This window comes from Lolium rigidum, chromosome 5 (genome assembly GCF_022539505.1).
Source record: "Lolium rigidum isolate FL_2022 chromosome 5, APGP_CSIRO_Lrig_0.1, whole genome shotgun sequence".
NCBI classification, from domain to species: Eukaryota; Viridiplantae; Streptophyta; class Magnoliopsida; order Poales; family Poaceae; genus Lolium; species Lolium rigidum.
This window is the reverse complement of record NC_061512.1, coordinates 198850062-198872457: the sequence shown is the minus strand read 5'-3', so window position 1 is coordinate 198872457 and position 22396 is coordinate 198850062. Positions and strand designations below refer to the sequence as shown.

The window sequence follows — 22396 nt, the reverse complement described above, 5'->3', positions numbered from 1 at the left end:
AATATGTCTTTTGTAAAGTTTTAAGCTCATGAGAAAGTAAGGTGTGGGGTGATACCACTATGGAAAGTTATATGTTTGACAAATTATGAGTAGAATGTTAAGTAGGAACCATGCTGACATGGGGAACACTTTGAACATTGCACTTTAAGTTGTTTTCATGTCTAAGATTTTGGTTATGGGTAAGCATCTTGTGTGAAATAAAGGGGACTATCATGTAAAAAGACTGGAATGTGCATATATGTTAGAGAAAAACAATGGGCGGCTAATGGAAGCCATGCAAAATAATCAATGTGAAAGTTTGCAACATGGGCATCCTCAATCTCCTTTCATAAATCAAAATGAAAAGAAAACAATGTACATTAAAAGAGGATGTCAATTTGTCTGTTGTCCTGTCTTCCCGATGTAAATGGCCCCCAAAAGTCGAGATTATCCAATTTTCTTGGGCACTTTGTACAGGAGGCATGGAGGTACCCCTTAGTTAAAACAATATGCATACGATGAAGGTCTATGGTAATCCGAAGTTGAGTAGTATGAGGTGTGGTTGCTTGTGCCAAGGGACTTGAGACATCCAACTTGTAATGGGTTAAGCACATAAACCATAGGAATCTCTGAAACAAAAGATGCTTGGAACCCCATCCTTATGATTACTATTGACATGAACTACATATCTCAAAACTTTATTCTATGCTCTCAACTATCTTCTATGGAGGACTAGTGGATGTGTTCCATACGAAATTTGGTGTTCCATTTAGATGGGCATGAGTAGGAACTAGTAGGAAATGCCCTAATGGATGACAAACAAAGATGCTTAATGAAGTACTAGTATTTTTCTATATTGTGCCGTTTTACTAACTCTTTTTTAATCAAGGGGAAGAAAACTTGGACAAGCAAGCTAGGCAATCATGCCACAAAAACCAATTGATTAGACGGGAACATGAGTCACAAGAAGAGAAGAGAGGACATGGGCATATACCTGGGCGTCTGGTCGAATATTTCAAGTTTGGTGTTGCACTCATGCTCGCCGCATCACCGTCGCCGGCAATTCTTTTATCTCCTCTGCCTGTTTGACTGCAAAACATGAATTGTAAAACTAACAGGTAGCAATGCCGATTCAGCGGCGGCTGGTTTGTCCGTAAGCGCGCGCGCGCACATGGATGCTCCTACTTAGCTGGTGACTACTAGTAGTACTTCCACATAGCGAACTGAATTTCTGATCTCCATCTCACTCGCTCTCCGGCGCGCTATCAGATCCCGCGGGCGATGGCAGGCGGCGGCGGCTGGAGGCCGTGGGCGGAGCGGTACAAGCCGGGCGTGGCGATGGTGCTGGTGCAGCTGTTCTACTCGCTGGTGGACATGGCGCTCAAGACGGCGTACGGGCTCGGCATGCGCCCCATCGTCTTCGTCGCCTACCGCCAGGGCATCGCTGCCGCCGCGCTCTTCCTGGGCTCCCTCGCCACCAGAGGGTTCACGCTGCGCCCCATGGCCGTCGGCTCCCGGGCCTTCGCCCTGCTCTTCGTCGCCTCCCTCGCCACGTACGCTCGAAAATCTCTTCCTTTCCGTCTCCGGTCGGCTTCACTTCCGGCCCATCCCTTGTGCTGATGCCCATGTGTTTTCGATCTCGCAGCGCGACGGGGCAGTACTGCTACTTCATGGGGCTGCATCTGGCGTCGCCGTCGATGGCAAGAGCGACCACCAATCTCGCCCCCGGCATCACGTTCGCCATCGCCGCCGTCATAGGGTACTCCTCCTCCTCCTCCCCTCATGTGTCCATCCCCGCCGCAGAGTTGGGAAGAACACGCTGGCCGTCCGATTTCTTAGCTTGCTTTTAGCTACGGAGGCAAATACTTATTCTGGGCAGGCCTACTTGCAATAGCAAATAAGCCCATCGGGCCTGCTGGTGGAGTCCCAGGCCCAGTTAAGTTAGGCTTAACCTGCCTCGGTCTGGTCCACGGAAGCTCCTCCGTTCGGACCTCACTGGTCGAGTGACTCGAAATGTTTTTGACTGATCCCACGCATCTGCAGGTTGGAGAAGGTGGATTTGAGGAGCTCAAGAAGCATCGCAAAGATCGTCGGCACCATCGTCTGCCTCGCCGGAGCAATGCTCATGGCGTTCTTCAAGGGGCCGAAGCTTCTCGGCGCGCTCGTTACCGACGACTGGGTGATTGGAGGAATGTACCTCATGGGGAACGCCATCTGTTTCTCCATCTGGTACATCTTGCAGGCAAGCACCGCATTGCACCTTGACAACATTTATCCATTCATTTTATTATTGTTGTGGACCAAATTTGTCTTTTGCTTGGTTTAAGAAAGGAAAACCGCAGTAGAGTTGCTCTGTTTCTGAATGATCGTGTGCGTGATCAATTCCAGGTGCCCATCTGTAAATACTACCTTGATCCATTGTCCTTGGCAACATGGATGTGCTTCCTGGCGACCTTGCAATGCATGGTGATGGCATTCTTCCTAGAAGAAAACTATTTACAGATCTGGAAGCTTGCTTCAATATGGGAGCTTCCCTACATCCTATACGGAGTAAGTGCTGCTCCATCCGTGCAAAACTGCAAATGCATGAGTGGCGATCTTGATCCACATATTGTTCCCAATTACATGCACTGACGTATAATCTTACCCAACTGAATAACATCCAACAATTTTTTGTAGGGTGTTTTTGCCTCGGGCGCAAACTTTTTTATGCAATCTTGGTGCATAGCGGTGAAAGGTCCTCTTTACAGCGCAATATTTACGCCACTCAGCGCAGTGATCACGACAATATTGTCTACGCTCTTCCTTCACGAAGAACTCCATATTGGCAGGTATGTACTCACTTGATTTGTCATTAGTATTATATAAAATAAACTTGCGCTGGAAACCCTGCTGTGTGCAGTTGATAATTCCTTTTCTTGTCGATGATGTTAATCGTGCACTTTTTTCTGCTGCACAGCGTGTTAGGTGCTATCACCATCATCTTCGGCCTGTATGTAGTGCTGTGGGGTAAAGCAGATGATGTAAAGAGCGAGAGACTGGCCATACGTTGTACTGATCCTGAGAGCATTGTAGAGCAAGATAGTATCGGTGTAAAAATAGAGAGTGAGACTAACCTTTCAGAACCATTGTTATCTGAAAACGGGAACCCTGATACTTCAACATGCCAATGATATTGCAGTATTTTGAAATGAGCTTCTAGCCTGTCAATTGATACTTTGATAGTCAGCTACATTATGTAGCTCCATTTACTCCTTTTACATAATGTAGAATTATATTTGTGATTTCGGGTCCTTCGACATGCTGAAATGATCGAAGACATGGTCTCATAGTCTGCTCAATGCATAAATTGCCGAATATATCTGATCCAAACAGCCATGAACCAACGGTTGTCTCGCATAATTAGGACAAATCAGGAACAAGTCAATTGGTAAGGAATAATTCAATTGGTAAGGACTAAGACATACGTTAAGAAGGGCCAGCATAACAGGAAAGACTATTACAACTACAAAAAAGGTGATGGCTAGCTATAACTCATCTTGCTAAACTATTTTTGAAATTGAAAGTGAAAGAGGTTGTGTTAGGTTTGACTTGCCTTTCTCATAATCATGAACCATCTCAACTTTTCTTATTATAATACTTCGATGTGAATGTTGGCACAAGTAGTCACGAACATTCAGGCACATGCTCTTGGAAAAGCACGATCACATCAAGCGGACCATTTGGTCTAGAAAAATAAGGTCGAAGAGCACACGGGAGGAGCACATGCGCCAGAGAGCAAGAAAAAACACAGATGAAGCGAATGTGAGCTTTTTTTATCTGAGATACACAACCATGTGTTTATCTTACATAGGTAAGACGCTTGGAAGACTACACGCATCACATACCGGAGCCATACTGATTTTGCTTTCTTCGTGTAGCACTCTTAACTTCACAAAACAATATCGACACACCAATTTTTGCACACATTAACTGTGGCTTTCATTGAGTGCTACATGTTGGCTATGCACAATATGTGGATCAGGATCACCACTCATGCATTTGCACGGATGGAGCAGCACTTAATCTTAGCCAACTGAACAACATCCAACATTTTGTGTAGGGTGTTTTTGCCTCGGGCGCAAACTTTTTTATGCAATCTTGGTGCATAGCGGTGAAAGGTCCTCTTTATAGCGCAATATTTACGCCACTCAGCGCAGTGATCACGACAATATTGTCTACGGTCTTCCTTCACGAAGAACTCCATATTGGCAGGTATGTACTCACTTGATTCATCATTAGTATTATATATAATAAACTTGCGCTCGAAACCCTGCTGTGTGCAGTTGATAATTCCTTTTCTTGTCGATGATGTTAATCGTGCGCCTTTTTGTGCCGCACAGCGTGTTAGGTGCTATCACCATCATCTTCGGCCTATATGTAGTGTTGTGGGGTAAAGCAGATGATGTAAAGAGCGAGAGGCTGGCCATACGTTGTACTGATCCGGAGAGCATTGTAGAGCAAGATAGTATCGGTGTAAAAATAGAGTGAGACCAACCTTTCAGAACCATTTTTATCTGAAAACGGGAGCCCTGATAATTCAACATGCCAATGATATTGCAGTATTTTGAAATGAGCTTCTAGCCCGTGAATTGATAGTTAGCTACATTATGTAGCTCAATTTACTGCTTTTACATAATGTCGAATTATATTTGTGATTTCGGGTCCTTCGTGTTATAAAAGCGACAAGCAGATAACGAAGAACGAAATAAGAACACACGCAGGGGACACAAGATTTAACGTGGAAAACCCCTTCCAACACAGAAGGGGAAAAAACCACGGGCGCCAGCCAGCAAAACTTCACTATATCGGGAGGTGTTTACAAACGCCGTGGGTTATCTTGTAATCTGATAAGCCCTAGCCGGCGGCTTACAAGATGTATATATAGGCGGTGCCAACGATCCGTACCGCTCGGCCCAAGCCTCCGGCGACGGGCCTCGCTCCGTTCGTCAGAAGTTAGCATCCCTTTAGTATATGAATTTGGATCACAATACAACACTTCGACATGCTAAAATGATCGAAGACATGGTCTCATAGTCTGCTCAATGCATAAATTGCCGAATATATCTGATCCAAACAGCCATGAACCCATGGCTGTCTCCCATTATTAGGACAAATCAGGAACAAGTCAATTGGTAAGGACTAAGACATACGTTAAGAAGGGCCAGCATAGCTGGAAAGACTACTACTACTACTACAAAAAAAAAGGTGATGGCTAGCTATAACTCATCTTGCTATAACTATTTTTGAAATTGAAAGTGAAAGAGGTTGAGATAGGTTTGACTTGCCTTTCTCATAATCATGATCCATCACAACTTTTCTTATTATAATACTTCGATGTGAATGTTGGCACAAGTAGTCACGAACATTCAGGCACGGACTCTTGGAAAAGCACGGCCACATCATCAAGCGGACCATTTGGTCTAGCAAAAGAAAGTCGAACAGCACACGGGAGGAGCTCATGCGCCAGAGAGCAAGAAAAAACACAGCTTCGCGGATGTGAGTTTTTTGTCCGAGACTAGTAGTATGCCCGTGCTACGCTACGAATGAAAAAGATGAATATGGCTTAAAAAGTTATGGCTGAGTTAATTCACTTTATTGTTCTTATTCTTATTTATCGGTTATAGACTAAAACTGATAATTTTATCGAGAGTGAGGCAAACCCCGCACAGTGGCAGACACACAAAAATACCCTAGGGTGGGTACACACCTCTAATTTCTATTTTTTACTGCTCATGTGTGATAAAAAATTGCTTAAATGACTAAATATAAAATGTTTTTAATGGCCCACCCACCCAATCTTCTGCGTATGCCCCTGACCCCGCATATTCCAATTTGTCTGGAGATACCACCGATATATCTCTTTGATCTTTTGATAATGTGGGAGTCTCCTGCGCTGGAGATAAGGGGCCTCCAAAATGGCCAACCTCGAGGTTGCCATGTCATTCTACGACAGAAAAAGCAGCCGTAGCCGATGCCGAAGGAGGGATTGGTTGTCTTTTGACCATGAAGGATGGCAACGGAGAAAACTCCCCGGAGAAGCACCAGTGCTCCCCAGCTACTGAACCACCCACCAGTAGCCGCAGGAACCGAAGCCCTATTCTTTCGCATTGCCACGACAAGCAACAAAGGGGAACTCGAACCTTGGCCAAAATCGCCGAACCCACATACGATGTCAAGCTTATTTACCAATTCTATGGCAGCCAAGATCCTCTCTCTCGGAAGTTCTAGATCCGACTTGGAAATGGCATAGCGCCGGACTTCATATATATAGGAAACAAACCCTACACCTACCTACCTACTATTACTGTAAGGATGGGTCCTGATACGTCTCAAACGTATCTATAATTTCTTATATTCCATGCTACTTTTATGATGATACTCACATGTTTTATACACATTATATGTCATTATTATGCGTTTTCCGGAACTAACCTATTGACGAGATGCCTGACACGTCCCAAACGTATCTATAATTTCTTATGTTCCATGCTACTTTTATGATGATACTCACATGTTTTATACACATTATATGTCATATTTATGCATTTTCCGGCACTAACCTATTGACGAGATGCCGAAGAGCCGATTCTTTGTTTTCTCGCTGTTTTTGGTTTCAGAAATCCTAGTAAGGAAATATTCTCGGAATTGCACGAAATCAACGCCCAGGGTCCTATTTTTGCACGAAGCTTCCAGAAGTCCGAAGAGGAGACGAAGTGGGGCCACGAGGTGGCGCCACACTAGGGCGGCGCGGCCCAGGTGCTGGCCGCGCGGCCCTGTTGTGTGGGCCCCTCGTGACGCCCCTTGAACTGCCCTTCCGCCTACTTAAAGTCTTCGTCGCGAAACCCCCAGTACCGAGAGCCACGATACGGAAAACCTTCCAAAGACGCCGCCGCCGCCAATCCCATCTCGGGGGATTCAGGAGATCGCCTCCGGCACCCTGCCGGAGAGGGGAATCATCTCCTGGAGGTCTCTTCATCCCCATGATCGCCTCCGGATCGATGTGTGAGTAGTCCACCCCTGGACTATGGGTCCATAGCAGTAGCTAGAAGGTTGTCTTCTCCTCATTGTGCTATAATGTTAGATCTTGTGAGCTGCCCATCATGATCAAGATCATCTATTTGTAATCCTTCATGTTGTGTTTGTTGGGATCCGATGAATATTGAATACTATGTCAAGTTGATTATCAATCTATCATATATGTTATTTATGTTCTTGCATGCTCTCCGTTGCTAGTAGAGGCTCGGCCAAGTTGATACTTGTGACTCCAAGAGGGGGTATTTATGCTCGATAGTGGGTTCATGCCTCCATTAAATGCGGGACGGTGACGGAAAGTTCTAAGGTTGTGGATGTGTTGTTGCCACTAGGGATAAAACATCGATGATTTGTCTAAGGATATTTGTGTTGATTACATTACGCACCATACTTAATGCAATTGTCTCGTTGTTTACAACTTAATACCGGAAGGGGTTCGGATGATAACTCGAAAGTGGACTTTTTAGGCATAGATGCATGCTTGGATAGCGGTCTATGTACTTTGTCGTAATGCCCCGATTAAATCTCATAGTACTCATCATGATATATGTATGTGCATTGTTATGCCTTCTTTATTTGTCAATTGCCCAACCGTAATTTGTTCACCCAACATCTGCTATCTTATGGGAGAGACACCACTAGTGAACTGCGGACCCCGGTCCTATTCTTTACATCCGAAATACAATCTACGCAATTGTTCTTTACTTGTTCTTCGCAAACAATCATCATCTTCCATACAATACGTTTAATCCTTTGTTTACAGACAAGCCGGTGAGATTGACAACCTCACTCGTTACGTTGGGGCAAAGTTCCGTGATTGTGTTGTGCGGGTTCCACGTTGGCGCCGGAATCCCCGGTGTTGCGCCGCACTACACTCCGCCACCATCAACCTTCAACGTGCTTCTTGGCTCCTACTGGTTCGATAAACCTTGGTTTCTTTCTGAGGGAAAACTTGCTGCTGTACGCATCACACCTTCCTCTTGGGGTTCCCAACGGACGTGTCGACTGCACGCATCAAGCTCTTTTTCTGGCGCCGTTGCCGGGGAGATCAAGACACGCTGCAAGGGGAGTCTCCCACATCCAATCTCTTTACTTTGTTTTTGTCTTGCTTTATTTTATTTACTGCTTTGTTTGCTTCTTATATCAAAACACAAAAAAATTAGTTGCTAGCTTTACTTTATTTACTGTCTTGTTCTCCATATTAAAAACACAAAAAAATTAGTTACTTGCATTTACTATATTTAGTTTGCTTTATTTACTACTGCTAAAATGGGTACTGTTGAGAATACTAAGTTGTGTGACTTCACTAGCAAAAATAATAATGATTTCTTATGCACACCTATTGCTCCACCTGCTACTACTGCGAGAATTCTTTGAAATTAAACACGCTTTCTTGAATCTTGTTATGAGAGAGCAATTTGTTGGTGTTAGTTACGATGATGCTTGCTGCCCATCTTAATAATTTTGTTGAACTATGTGAAATGCAAAAGTATAAGGATGTAGATGGTGATATTATAAAATTAAAATTGTTTCCTTTCTCCTTAAGAGGAAGAGCTAAAGATTGGTTGCTATCTCTGCCTAGAAATAGTATTGATTCATGGACTAAATGTAAGGATGCTTTTATTGGTAGATATTATCCTCCCGCTAAAAGTATATCTCTGAGAAGTAGCATAATGAATTTTAAGCAATTAGATAATGAACATGTTGCTCAAGCATGGGAGAGAATGAAATCTTTGGTGAAGAATTGCCCAACCCATGGACTAACTACTTGGATGATCATCCAAACCTTTTATGCAGGATTGAATTTTTCTTCGCGGAACCTATTGGATTCAGCTGCTGGAGGTACCTTTATGTCCATTACTTTGGGGGCGACAACAAAGCTTCTTGATGATATGATGATAAATTACTCTGAATGGCACACGAAAAGAGCTCCACAAGGTAAGAAGGTAAATTCTGTTGAAGAAACCTCCTCCTTGAGTGATAAGATTGATGCTATTATGTCTATGCTTGTGAATGGTAGATCTAATGTTGATCCTAATAATGTTCCTTTAGCTTCATTGGTTGCCCAAGAAGAACATGTTGATGTGAATTTCATTAAAAATAATAATTTCAACAACAATGTTTATAGGAATAATTCTGGTAACAACTATAGGCCATATCCTTCTGCTAATGGTAATAGTTATGGTAATTTTTATGGGAATTCTTACAACAATAATAGGAGTGCACCCCCTGGACTTGAAGCCATGCTTAAAGAATTTATTAGTACACAAACTGCTTTTAACAAATCTGTTGAGGAAAAGCTTGATAAAATTGATATTCTTGCTTCTAAGGTTGATAGACTTGCCTCTGATGTTGATCTTTTAAAATTGAAAGTTATGCCTAATAAGTATATTGAAAATAAGATTGTTACTACAGCAAATGCCATCCAAGTTCGAATTAATGAGAATATTAGATTGATGGCTGAATTGCATGCTAGGTGGGAAAGAGAAGAAAACGAAAAACTAGCTAAAGAGAATAATGTAGCTAAAGTTTGGACTATTACCACCACTAGTAATGTTAATGATTCACATGTTGCTACACCTCCTACTATCAATGGTAAAATAATTGGTGTTGGCAATGTTTCTACTCCTAGTGCAAAGCGTGCAAAATTGCCTGAAACTGCTAAAACTGCTGAAATTTTTCAAAATATTGGGGATAATGATCCCATTGCTGTAGATCATAATGGTTTAGACTTTGATGATTGTCACATCTCTGAAGTTATAAATTTCTTACAAAAACTTGCTAAAAGTCCCAATGCTAGTGCTATTAATTTGGCCTTTACAAAACATATTACAAATGCTCTCATAAAAGCTAGAGAAGAGAAACTAAAACTTGAAACTTCTGTTGCTAGGAAGTTAGAAGATGGTTGGGAGCCTATCATTAAGATGAGGGTCAATGATTTTGATTGTAATGATTTATGTGATCTTGGTGCAAGTATTTCTGTTATGCCTAAGAAAATCTATGATATGCTTGACTTGCCACCATTGAAAAATTGTTATCTGGATGTTAATCTTGCTGATAATGCTATAAAGAAACCTTTGAGGAGGATTGATAATGTTCGTATTATGGTTAACAATAACCTTGTCCCCGTTGATTTTGTTGTCTTGGATATTGAATGCAATGCATCTTGTCCCGTTATATTGGGAAGACCTTTTCTTCGAACTGTTGGTGCTACCATTGATATGAAGGAAGGTAATATTAAATATCAATTTCCTCTCAAGAAAGTTATGGAACACTTCCCTAGAAATAGAATGAAGTTACCTTATGATTCTATTATTAGAACAAATTATGATGTTGATGCTTCGTCTCTTGATAATACTTGATTCACACTTTCGCGCCTAGGCGAAAGGCGTTAAAGAAAAGCGCTTATGGGAGACAACCCATTATTTTACTTCTGCACTTTGTTTTATATTTGAGTCTTGGAAGTTGTTACTACTGTAGGAACCTCTCCTTATCTTTATTTTATTGCATTGTTGTGCCAAGTAAAGCCTTTGATATTAAAGCCAATACTAGATTTGGATTACTGCGCAGGAACAGATTTCTTGCTGTCACGAATTTGAGCAGTAGTCTCTGTAGAAAATTTAAAAAAATCTGCCAATTTACGTGCGTGATCCTCAGATATGTACGCAACTTTCATTCAATTTGGGCATTTTCATCTGAGCAAGTCTGGTGCCTCTTTAAAATTCGTATTTACGAACTGTTCTGTTTTGACAGATTCTGCCTTTTATTTCGCATTGACTGTTTTGCTATGTTTGATGGATTTCTTTGTTCCATTAACTTTCAGTAGCTTTGTGCAATGTCCAGAAGTGTTAAGAATGATTATGTCACCTCTGAATATATGAATTATGCACTGACCCTCTAATGAGTTCTTTTTGAGTTTGGTGTGGAGGAAGTTTTCAAGGGTCAAGAGAGGAGGATGATACAATATGATCAAGAAGAGTGAAAGGTCAAAGCTTGGGGATGCCCCCGTGGTTCATCCCTGCATATTTTAAGAAGACTCAAGCGTCTAAGCTTGGGGATGCCCAAGGCATCCCTTCTTCATCGACAACTTATCAGGTTCCTCTAGTAAAACTATATTTTTATTCCGTCACATCTTATGTGCTTTACTTGGAGCGTCTGTTTGTTTTTATTTTTGTTTTTGTTTGCATAAAATCGGATCCTAGCATTCTTTGTTTGGGAGAGAGACACGCTCCGCTGTTTTGTATGAACACATATGTTCTTAGCTTCATCTTTAATGTTCATTGCGAAAGTTGGACTACTTCATTCATTGTTATATGGTTGAAAACGGAAAATGCCGCATGTGGTAAATGGTATAATGTCTTGAATAATGTGATACTTGGCAATTGTTGTGCTCATATAGATCTTGTTTAAGCTCTTGCATCATGTACCTTGCACCCATTAATGAATAACTACATAGAGCTTGTTAAAATTTGGTTTGCATGATTGATCTCTAGAGTCTAGATATTTTCTGGTTAAGGTGTTTGAACAACAAGGAGACAATGTAAAGTCTTATAATAGTTACAATATGTTCATATGTGAGCTTTGCTGCACCTTTTATACTTGAGTTTGCTTCAAACAACCTTGCTAGCCTAACCTTGTATTGAGAGGAATTCTTCTCGTGCATCCAAATCCTTGAGCCAATAACTATGCCATTTGTGTCCACCATACCTACCTACTACATGGTATTTCTCCGCCATTCCAAAGTAAATTACTTGAGTGCTACCTTTAAAATTCTATTCTTTGTCTTTGCAATATATAGCTCATGTGACAAATAGCTTAAAAACTATTGTGGTGAAGAATATGTACTTATGTGTCTTATTTCTTAATAAGTTGCTTGTTGAGCGGTAACCATGTCTCTGGGGACGCCATCAACTTTTACCTTTGTTGAATATCATGTGAGTTGCTATGCATATTCGTCTTGTCTGAAGTAAGGGTGGTTCTCACGATCAAATGGTTTGAGTATGCATACTGTTAGAGAAGAACATTGGGCCGCTAACTAAAGCCATGATTCATGGTGGAAGTTTCAGTTTGGACAACTAATCCTCAATCTCTTATGAGAATATTAATTGTTGTTGAATGCTTATGCATTAAAGAGTATTCCATTATCTGTTGTCTATGTTGTCCCGGTATGGATGTCTAAGTTGAGAATAACCAAAAGCGAGAAATCCAATGCGAGCTTTCTCCTTAGACCTTTGTACATGCGGCATAGAGGTACCCCTTTGTGACACTTGGTTGAAACATATGCTATGCAATGATAATCAGTGTTAATCCAAGCTAATTAGGACAAGGTGCGAGCACTATTAGTATACTATGCATGAGGCTTGCAACTTATAAGATATCTTATACATAACACATATCCTTTATTACTACCGTTGACAAAATTGTTTCTTGTTTTCAAAATGAAAAGCTCTAGCAAAAATATAGTAATCAATGCTTCCCTCTGCGAAGGGCATTTCTTCTACTTTATTGTTGAGTCAGTTTACCCATTCTTTCTATCCCAGAAGCAAACACTTGTGTCAACTGTGCATTGATTCTTACATGTTTACCTATTGCACTTGTTATATTGCTTTGTGTTGACAATTATCCATGAGATATATATGTTGAAGTTGAAAGCAACCGCTGAAACTTATATCTTCCTTTGTGTTGCTTCAATGCCTTTTCTTTGAATCTATTGCTTTATGAGTAACTCTTATGCAAGTCTTATTGATGCTTGTCTTGAAAGTACTATTCATGAAAAGTCTTTGCTATATGATTCATTTGTTTACTCATTATCTTCATCATTGCTTCGAATCGCTGCATTCATCTCATATGCTTTACAATAGTATGATCAAGATTATGATAGCATGTCACTTCAGAAATTATCTTTGTTATCATTTACCTACTCGAGGGTGAGTAGGAACTAAGCTTGGGAATGCTTGATACGTCTCAAACGTATCTATAATTTCTTATGTTCCATGCTACTTTTATGATGATACTCACATGTTTTATACACATTATATGTCATATTTATGCATTTTCCGGCACTAACCTATTGACGAGATGCCGAAGAGCCGATTCTGTTGTTTTCTGCTGTTTTTTGTTTCAGAAATCCTAGTGAGGAAATATTCTCGGAATTGGACAAAATCAACGCCCAGGGTCCTATTTTTGCACGAAGCTTCCAGAAGTCCGAAGAGGAAACGAAGTGGGGCCACGGGGCGCCGCCACAGTAGGGCGGCGCGGCCTACAAGGGGCCCGCGCGGCCCTGTTGTGTGGGGCCCTCGTGACTCTCCCGACTCCGCCCTTCCGCCTACTTAAAGCCTCCGTCGCGAAACCCCCAGTACCGAGAGCCACGATACGGAAAACCTTACAGAGACGCCGCCGCCGCCAATCCCATCTCGGGGATTCAGGAGATCGCCTCCGGCACCCTGCCGGAGAGGGGAATCATCTCCCGGAGGTCTCTTCATCGCCATGATCGCCTCCGGATCGATGTGTGAGTAGTTCACCCCTGGACTATGGGTCCATAGCAGTAGCTAGATGGTCGTCTTCTCCCCATTGTGCTATCATGTTAGATCTTGTGAGCTGCCTATCATGATCAAGATCATCTATTTGTAATCCTTCATGTTGTGTTTGTTGGGATCCGATGGATATTGAATACTATGTCAAGTTGATTATCAATCTATCATATATGTTATTTATGTTCTTGCATGCTCTCCGTTGGTAGTAGAGGCTCTGGCCAAGTTGATACTTGTGACTCCAAGAGGGAGTATTTATGCTCGATAGTTGGTTCATGCCTCCATTAAATCTGGGACAGTGACAGAAAGTTCTAAGGTTGTGGATGTGCTGTTGCCACTAGGGATAAAACATCGATGCTTTGTCTAAGGATATTTGTGTTGATTACATTACGCACCATACTTAATGCAATTGTCGGTTGTTTACAACTTAATACCGGAAGGGGTTCGGATGATAACCTGAAAGTGGACTTTTTAGGCATAGATGCATGCTGGATAGCGGTCTATGTACTTTGTCGTAATGCCCCGATTAAATCTCATAGTACTCATCATGATATATGTATGTGCATTGTTATGCCTTCTTTATTTGTCAATTGCCCAACTGTAATTTGTTCACCCAACATCTGCTATCTTATGGGAGAGACACCGCTAGTGAACTGTGGACCCCGGTCCTATTCTTTACATGTGAAATACAAACTGATGCAATTGTTCTTTACTGTTCTTCGCAAACAAACATCATCATCCACACTATACATCTAATCCTTTGTTTACAGCAAGCCGGTGAGATTGACAACCTCGCTGTTACGTTGGGACAAAGTTCTGTGATTGTGTTGTGCAGGTTCCACGTTGGCGCCGGAATCCCTAGTGTTGCGCCGCACTACACTCCGCCACCAACAACCTTCAACGTGCTTCTTGGCTCCTACTGGTTCGATAACCTTGGTTTCTTACTGAGGGAAAACTTGCTGCTGTGCGCATCACACCTTCCTCTTGGGGTTCCCAACGGACGTGTCATCTACGCGCATCAAGACTGTTTTCTGGCGCCGTTGCCGGGGAGATCAAGACACGCTGCAAGGGGAGTCTCCACTTCCAATCTCTTTACTTTGTTTTTGTCTTGCTTTATTTTATTTACTACTTTGTTTGCTGCACTTATATCAAAACACAAAAAAATTAGTTGCTAGCTTTACTTTATTTACTGTCTTGTTCTCTATATCAAAAACACAAAAAAATTAGTTACTTGCATTTACTTTATTTACTTTTCTTTATTTACTACTGCTAAAATGGGTACTGTTGAGAATACTAAGTTTTGTGACTTCACTAGCACAAATAATAATAATTTCCTATGCACACCTATTGCTCCACCTGCTACTACAGCAGAATTCTTTGAAATTAAACCCGCTTTACTGAATCTTGTTATGAGAGAGCAATTTTCTGGTGTTAGTTCGATGATGCCGCTGCCCATCTTAATAATTTTGTTGAACTATGTGAAATGAAAAAGTATAAGGATGTAGATGGTGACATTATAAAATTAAAATTGTTTCCTTTCTCTTTAAGAGGAAGAGCTAAAGATTGGTTGCTATCTCTCGCCTAGAAATAGTATTGATTCTTGGACTAAATGTAAGGATGCTTTTATTGGTAGATATTATCCTCCCGCTAAAATTATATCTTTGAGAAGTAGCATAATGAATTTCAAGCAATTAGATAATGAACATGTTGCTCAAACATGGGAGAGAATGAAATCTTTGGTAAAGAATTGCCCAACCCATGGACTAACTACTTGGATGATCATCCAAACCTTTTATGCAGGATTGAATTTTTCTTCGCGAAACCTATTGGATTCAGCTGCTGGAGGTACCTTTATGTCCATCACTTTGGGGGCGGCAACAAAGCTTCTTGATGATATGATGACAAATTACTCTGAATGGCACACAGAAAGAGTTCCACAAGGTAAAAAGGTAAATTCTGTTGAAGAAACCTCCCCCTTGAGTGATAAGATTGATGCTATTATGTCTATGCTTGTGAATGGTAGATCTAATGTTGATCCTAATAATGTTCCTTTAGCTTCATTGGTTGCCCAAGAAGAACATGTTGATGTGAATTTCATTAAAAATAATAATTTCAACAACAATGCTTATAGGAACAATTCTAGTAACAACTATAGGCCATATCCTTCAGCTAATGGTAATAGTTATGGTAATTCTTATGGGAATTCTTACAACAATAATAGGAGTGTACTCCCTGGTCTTGAAGCCATGCTTAAAGAATTTATTAGTACACAAACTGCTTTTTAACAAATCTGTTGAGGAAAAGCTCGATAAAATTGATATTCTCGCTTCTAAGGTTGATAGTCTTGCCTCTGATGTTGATCTTTTAAAATTGAAAGCTATACCTAATAAGGATATTGAAAATAAAATTGTTACTACAGCAAATGCCATCCAAGTTCGAATTAATGAGAATATTAGATTGATGGCCGAACTGCATGCTAGGTGGGAAAGAGAAGAAAACGAAAAACTAGCTAAAGAGAATAATGTAGCTAAAGTTTGGACTATTACCACCACTAGTAATGTTAATGATTCACATGTTGCTACACCTCCTACTATCAATGGTAAAATAATTAGTGTTGGCAATGTTACTACTCCTAGTGCAAAGCGTGCAAAATTGCCTGAAACTGCTAAAACTGCTGAAATTGATAAAACTGCTGAATTTTTTTAAAATATTGGGGATAATGATCCCATTGTTGTAGATCATAATGGTTTAGACTTTGATTATTGTCACATCTCTGAAGTTATAAATTTCTTACAAAAGCTTGCTAAAAGTCCCAACGCTAGTGCTATAAATTTGGCCTTCACAAAACATATTACAAATACTCTCATAAAAGCTTAGAGAGGAGAAACTAAAACTTGAAACTTCTATTCCTAGAAAGTTAGAAGATGGTTGGGAGCCCATCATTAAGATGAGGGTCAATGATTTTGATTGTAATGCTTTATGTGATCTTGGTGCAAGTATCTCTGTTATGCCTAAGAAAATTTATGATATGCTTGACTTGCCACCATTGAAGAATTGTTATTTGGATGTTAATCTTGTTGATAATTCTATAAAGAAACCTTTGGAGAGGATTGATAATGTTCGTATTATGGTTAACAATAACCTTGTCCCCGTTGATTTTGTTGTCTTGGATATTGAATGCAATGCATCTTGTCCCATTATATTGGGAAGACCTTTTCTTCGAACTGTTGGTGCTACCATTGATATGAAGGAAGGTAATATTAAATATCAATTTTCTCTCAAGAAAGGTATGGAACACTTCCCTAGAAAGAGAATGAAGTTACCTTATGATTCTATTATTAGAACAAATTATGATGTTGATGCTTCGTCTCTTGATGTTACTTGATTCACACTTTCTGCGCCTAGCTGAAAGGCGTTAAAAAAAAGCGCTTATGGGAGACAGCCCATCATTTTACTTCTGCACTTTATTTTATATTTGAGTCTTGGAAGTTGTTTACTACTGTAGCAACCTCTCCTTATCTTTATTTTATTGCATTGTTGTGCCAAGTAAAGTCTTTGATAGTAAAGCCAATACTAGATCTGGATTGCTGCGCAGAAACAGATTTCTTGCTGTCACGAATTTCGACCTGCCTCTCTGTAGGTAGCTCAAAAAAATCTGCCAATTTAGGTGCGTGATCCTCAGATATGTACGCAACTTTCATTTAATTTGGGCATTTTCATCTGAGCAAGTCTGGTGCCACTTTAAAATTCGTCTTTACGAACTGTTCTGTTTTGACAGATTCTGCCTTTTATTTCGCATTGCCTGTTTTGCTATGTTTGATGGATTCCTTTGTTCCATTAACTTTCGGTAGCTTTGAGCAATGTCCGGAAGTGTTAAGAATGATTATGTCACCTCTCAATATATGAATTATGCACTGACCCTCTAATGAGTTTGTTTCGAGTTTGGTGTGGAGGAAGTTTTCAAGGGTCAAGAGAGGAGGATGATACAATATGATCAAGAAGAGTGAAAATTCAAAGCTTGGGGATGCCCCCGTGGTTCGTCCCTGCATATTTTAAGAAGACTCAAGCGTCTAAGCTTGGGGATGCCCAAGGCATCCCTTCTTCATCGACAACTTATCAGGTTCCTCTAGTGAAACTATATTTTTATTCCGTCACATTTTATGTGCTTTGCTTGGAGCGTCTGGTTGTTTTTATTTTTGTTTTTGTTTGAATAAATCGGATCCTAGCATTGTTTGTTTGGGAGAGAGACACGCTCCGCTGTTTCGTATGAACACATATGTTCTTAGCTTTATCTTTAATGTTCATTGCGAAAGTTGAACTACTTCATTCATTGTTATATGGTTGGAAACGGAAAATGCCGCATGTGGTAAATGGTTTAATGTCTTGAATAATGTGATACTTGGCAATTGTTGTGCTCATATAGATCTTGTTTAAGCTCTTGCATCATGTACCTTGTACTCATTAATGAATAACTACATAGAGCTTGTAAAATTTGGTTTGCATGATTGATCTCTAGAGTCTAGATATTTTCTAGTTGAGGTGTTTGAACAACAAGGACACAATGTAAAGTCTTATAATAGTTACAATATGTTCATATGTGAGCTTTGCTGCACCATTTATACTTGAGTTTGCTTCAAACAACCTTGCTAGCCTAGCCTTGTATTGAGAGGAATTCTTCTCATGCATCCAAATCCTTGAGCCAATAACCATGCCATTTGTGTCCACCATACCTACCTACCACATGGTATTTCTCCGCCATTCCAAAGTAAATTACTTGAGTGCTACCTTTAAAATTTCTATTCTTTACCTTTGCAATATATAGCTCATGGGACAAAATAGCTTAAAAACTATCGTGGTGAAGAATATGTACTTATGTGTCTTATTTCTTAATAAGTTGCTTGTTGAGCGGTAACCATGTTTTCTCGGGGACGCCATCAACTTTTTTACCTTTGTTGAATATCATGTGAGTTGCTATGCATGTTCGTCTTGTCCGAAGTAAGGGCGGTTTTCACAACCAAATGGTTTGAGTATGCATACTCGTTAGAGAAGAACATTGGGCCGCTAACTAAAGCCATGATTCATGGTGGAAGTTTCAGTTTGGACAGCTAATCCTCAATCTCTTATGAGAATAATAATTGTTGTTAAATGCTTATGCATTAAAGAGGAGTCCATTATCTGTTGTCTATGTTGTCCCGGTATGGATGTCTAAGTTGAGAATAATCAAAAGCGAGAAATCCAATGCGAGCTTTCTCCTTAGACCTTTGTACAGGCGGCATAGAGGTACCCCTTTGTGACACTTGGTTGAAACATATGCTATGCACTATTAGTATACTATGCATGAGGCTTGCAACTTATAAGATGTCTTATACATAACTCATATGCTTTATTACTACCGTTGACAAAATTGTTTCTTGTTTTCAAAATGAAAAGCTCTAGCACAAATATAGTAATCAATGCTTCCCTCTGCAAAGGGCCTATCTTTTACTTTATTGTTGAGGCAGTTTTCCTATTCTTTCTGTCCCAGAAGCAAACACTTGTATCATGCATTGGTTCTTACATGTTTACTTATTGCACTTGTTATATTGCTTTATGTTGACAATTATCCATGAGATATACATGTTGAAGTTGAAAGCAACTGCTGAAACTTTATCTTCCTTTGTGTTGCTTCAATACCTTTACTTTGAATTTATTGCTTTATGAGTAACTCTTATGCAAGTCTTATTTGATGCTTGTCTTGAAAGTATTATTCATGAAAAGTCTTTGCTATATGATTCATTAGTTTACTCATTATCTTCATCATTGCTTCGAATCGCTGCATTCATCTCATATGCTTTACAATAGTATGATCAAGATTATGATAGCATGTCACTTCAGAAATTATGTTTGTTATCGTTTACCTACTCGAGGGCGAGTAGGAACTAAGCTTGGGGATGCTTGATAAGTCCCAAACGTATCTATAATTTCTTATGTTCCATGCTACTTTTATGATGATACTCACATGTTTTATACACATTATATGTCATATTTATGCATTTTCCGGCACTAACCTATTGACGAGATGCCGAAGAGGCAGTTGCTATTTTCTGCTGTTTTTGGTTTCAGAAATCCTAGTAAGGAAATATTCTGGGAATTGGACGAAATCAACGCCCAGGGTCCTATTTTTGCACGAAGCTTCCAGAAGTCCGAAGAGGAAACAAAGTGGGGCCACGGGGCGCCGCCACAGTAGGGCGGCGCGGCCTACAAGGGGCCCGTGCGGCCCTGTTGTGTGGGGCCCCCGTGACTCTCCCGACTCCGCCCTTCCACCTAATTAAAGCCTCCGTCGCGAAACCCCCAGTACTGAGAGCCACGATACGGAAAACCTTACAGAGACGCCGCCGCCAATCCCATCTCGGGGGATTCAGGAGATCGCCTCCGGCACCCTGCCGGAGAGGGGAATCATCTCCCGGAGGTCTCTTCATCGCCATGATCGCCTCCGGATCGATGTGTGAGTAGTTCACCCTGGACTATGGGTCCATAGCAGTAGCTAGATGGTCGTCTTCTCCCCATTGTGCTATCATGTTAGATCTTGTGAGCTGCCTATCATGATCACGATCATCTATTTGTAATCCTTCATGTTGTGTTTGTTGGGATCCGATGGATATTGAATACTATGTCAAGTTGATTATCAATCTATCATATATGTTATTTATGTTCTTGCATGCTCTCCGTTGCTAGTAGAGGCTCTGGCCAAGTTGATACTTGTGACTCCAAGAGGGAGTATTTATGCTCGATAGTGGGTTCATGCCTCCATTAAATGCGGACATGTGACGTAAAGTTCTAAGGTTGTGGATGTGCTGTTGCCACTAGGGATAAAACATCGATGCTTTGTCTAAGGATATTTGTGTTGATTACATTACGCACCATACTTAATGCAATTGTCTCGTTGTTTACAACTTAATACTGGAAGGGGTTCGGATGATAACCTGAAAGTGGACTTTTTAGGCATAGATGCATGCTGGATAGCGGTCTATGTACTTTGTCGTAATGCCCTGATTAAATCTCATAGTACTAATCATGATATATGTATGTGCATTGTTATGCCTTCTTTATTTGTCAATTGCCCAACTGTAATTTGTTCACCCAACATTTGTTATCTTATGGGAGAGACACCGCTAGTGAACTGTGGACCCCGGTCCTATTCTTTACATCTGAAATACAAACTGCTGCAATTGTTCTTTACTGTTCTTCGCAAACAAACATCATCATCCACACTATACATCTAATCCTTTGTTTACGAGCAAGCCGGTGAGATTGACAACCTCGCCGTTACGTTGGGACAAAGTTATGTGATTGTGTTGTGCAGGTTCCACGTTGGCGCCGGAATCCCTGGTGTTGCGCCGCACTACACTCCGCCACCAACAACCTTCAACGTGCTTCTTGGCTCCTACTGGTTCGATAACCTTGGTTTCTTACTGAGGGAAAACTTGCTGCTGTGCGCATCATACCTTCCTCTTGGATTTCCCAACGGACGTGTCATCTACGCGCATCACTGCTTTACATGATTGAGATCCATATGATGAGCTTGTAATCTAGATGTCGTTATGCTATTCAAGTGGATTTTATTTATGTGATCTCCGGAGACTCCTTGTCCCACGTATGTAAAGGTGACAGTGTGTGCACCGTGTGGGTCTCTTAGGCTATATTTCACAGAATACTTTTTCACTGAGTTATGATTTGAGTTGGATGTCTCTATGAAATTGTGGTGTGTTAGTACCTCCTATGAATGCTCACAAGTGACGGCGTGGGGTGTTTATTAGTACTTGGGAATACATCTTTAAGGTTTGCCTACATGATGAATTAGTGTTCGTTATCTTGCCAAAGAGTAATTCAGAATAGCATAGTGAAGTGCTTATTTATATTCCTTTATGATTGCAATGTGCTTTATATCACTATTAATCTATGTGCTACTCTAGTGATGTTATTAAAGTAGTCTATTCCTCCTCCATGATGTAATTGTGACAGTGTGTGCATCATGTAGTACTTGGCGTAGTTTATGATTGTAATCTCTTGTAGGTTATGGAGTTAACTATTACTATGATAGTATTGATGTGATCTATTCCTCCTTTCATAGTCTGTCGGTGACAGTGTGCATGCTATGTTAGTACTCGGTATAATTGTGTTGGTCCATCATGCACTCTAAGGTTATTTAAATATGAACATCGAATGTTGTGGAGCTTGTTAACTCCGGCATTGAGGTGCTCTTGTAGCCCTACACAATTAGTGGTGTTCATCATCCAACAAGAGAGTGTAGAGTGGTTTTATTATGTGATCAATGTTGAGAGTGTCCACTAGTGAAAGTATGATCCCTAGGCCTTGTTTCCAAATACTGCAATCATCGCTTATTTAATGTTTTACTGCATCTTTACTTTCTGCAATATTACTACCATCAACTGCACGCCAGCAAGCTATTTTCTGGCGCCGTTACTACTGCTCATATTCATTCATACTACTTGTATTTCACTATCTCTTCGCCGAACTAGTGCACCTATACATCCGACAAGTGTATTAGGTGTGTTGGGGACACAAGAGACTTCTTGTATCGTGATTGCAGGGTTGCTTGAGAGAGATATCTTTGACCTCTTCCTCCCTGAGTTCGATAAACCTTGGGTGATCCACTTAAGGGAAAACTTGCTGTTGTTCTACAAACCTCTGCTCTTGGAGACCCAACACTGTCTACAGGAAAAGAAGCGTGAGTAGACATCAGGTCCCTTACCCGATTCGAACTACGGGGCGACGGTGGGTAGCTGCCCAGATTTGAGGACACAGAGGAGAGT

The 22396-nt window shown here is 40.8% G+C and overlaps 1 protein-coding gene across 1 annotated transcript; it reads left to right on the top strand.

Annotated features, from left to right (window-relative positions):
• The first annotated feature begins 1260 nt into the window (after nucleotides 1-1260).
• Nucleotides 1261-3170, top strand: LOC124655482 (WAT1-related protein At4g28040-like). Its single transcript, XM_047194368.1, has 6 exons — nucleotides 1261-1532; nucleotides 1625-1738; nucleotides 2023-2221; nucleotides 2368-2529; nucleotides 2659-2810; nucleotides 2939-3170. The coding sequence occupies exons 1-6, from the start codon at nucleotides 1261-1263 to the stop codon at nucleotides 3150-3152; spliced, it is 1113 nt and encodes a 370-aa protein (XP_047050324.1). The 3' UTR covers nucleotides 3153-3170.
• Nucleotides 3171-22396: the final 19226 nt, after the last annotated feature.

Coding starts and splice junctions, on each gene's coding strand:
- LOC124655482 (XM_047194368.1), top strand. CDS start 1,261: ATGGCAGGCGGCGGCGGCTGGAGGCCGTGGGCGGAGCGGTACAAGCCG. Junction 2,222..2,367: donor CCATCTGGTACATCTTGCAG/GCAAGCACCGCA, acceptor GATCAATTCCAG/GTGCCCATCTGTAAATACTA. Junction 2,530..2,658: donor TTCCCTACATCCTATACGGA/GTAAGTGCTGCT, acceptor AATTTTTTGTAG/GGTGTTTTTGCCTCGGGCGC.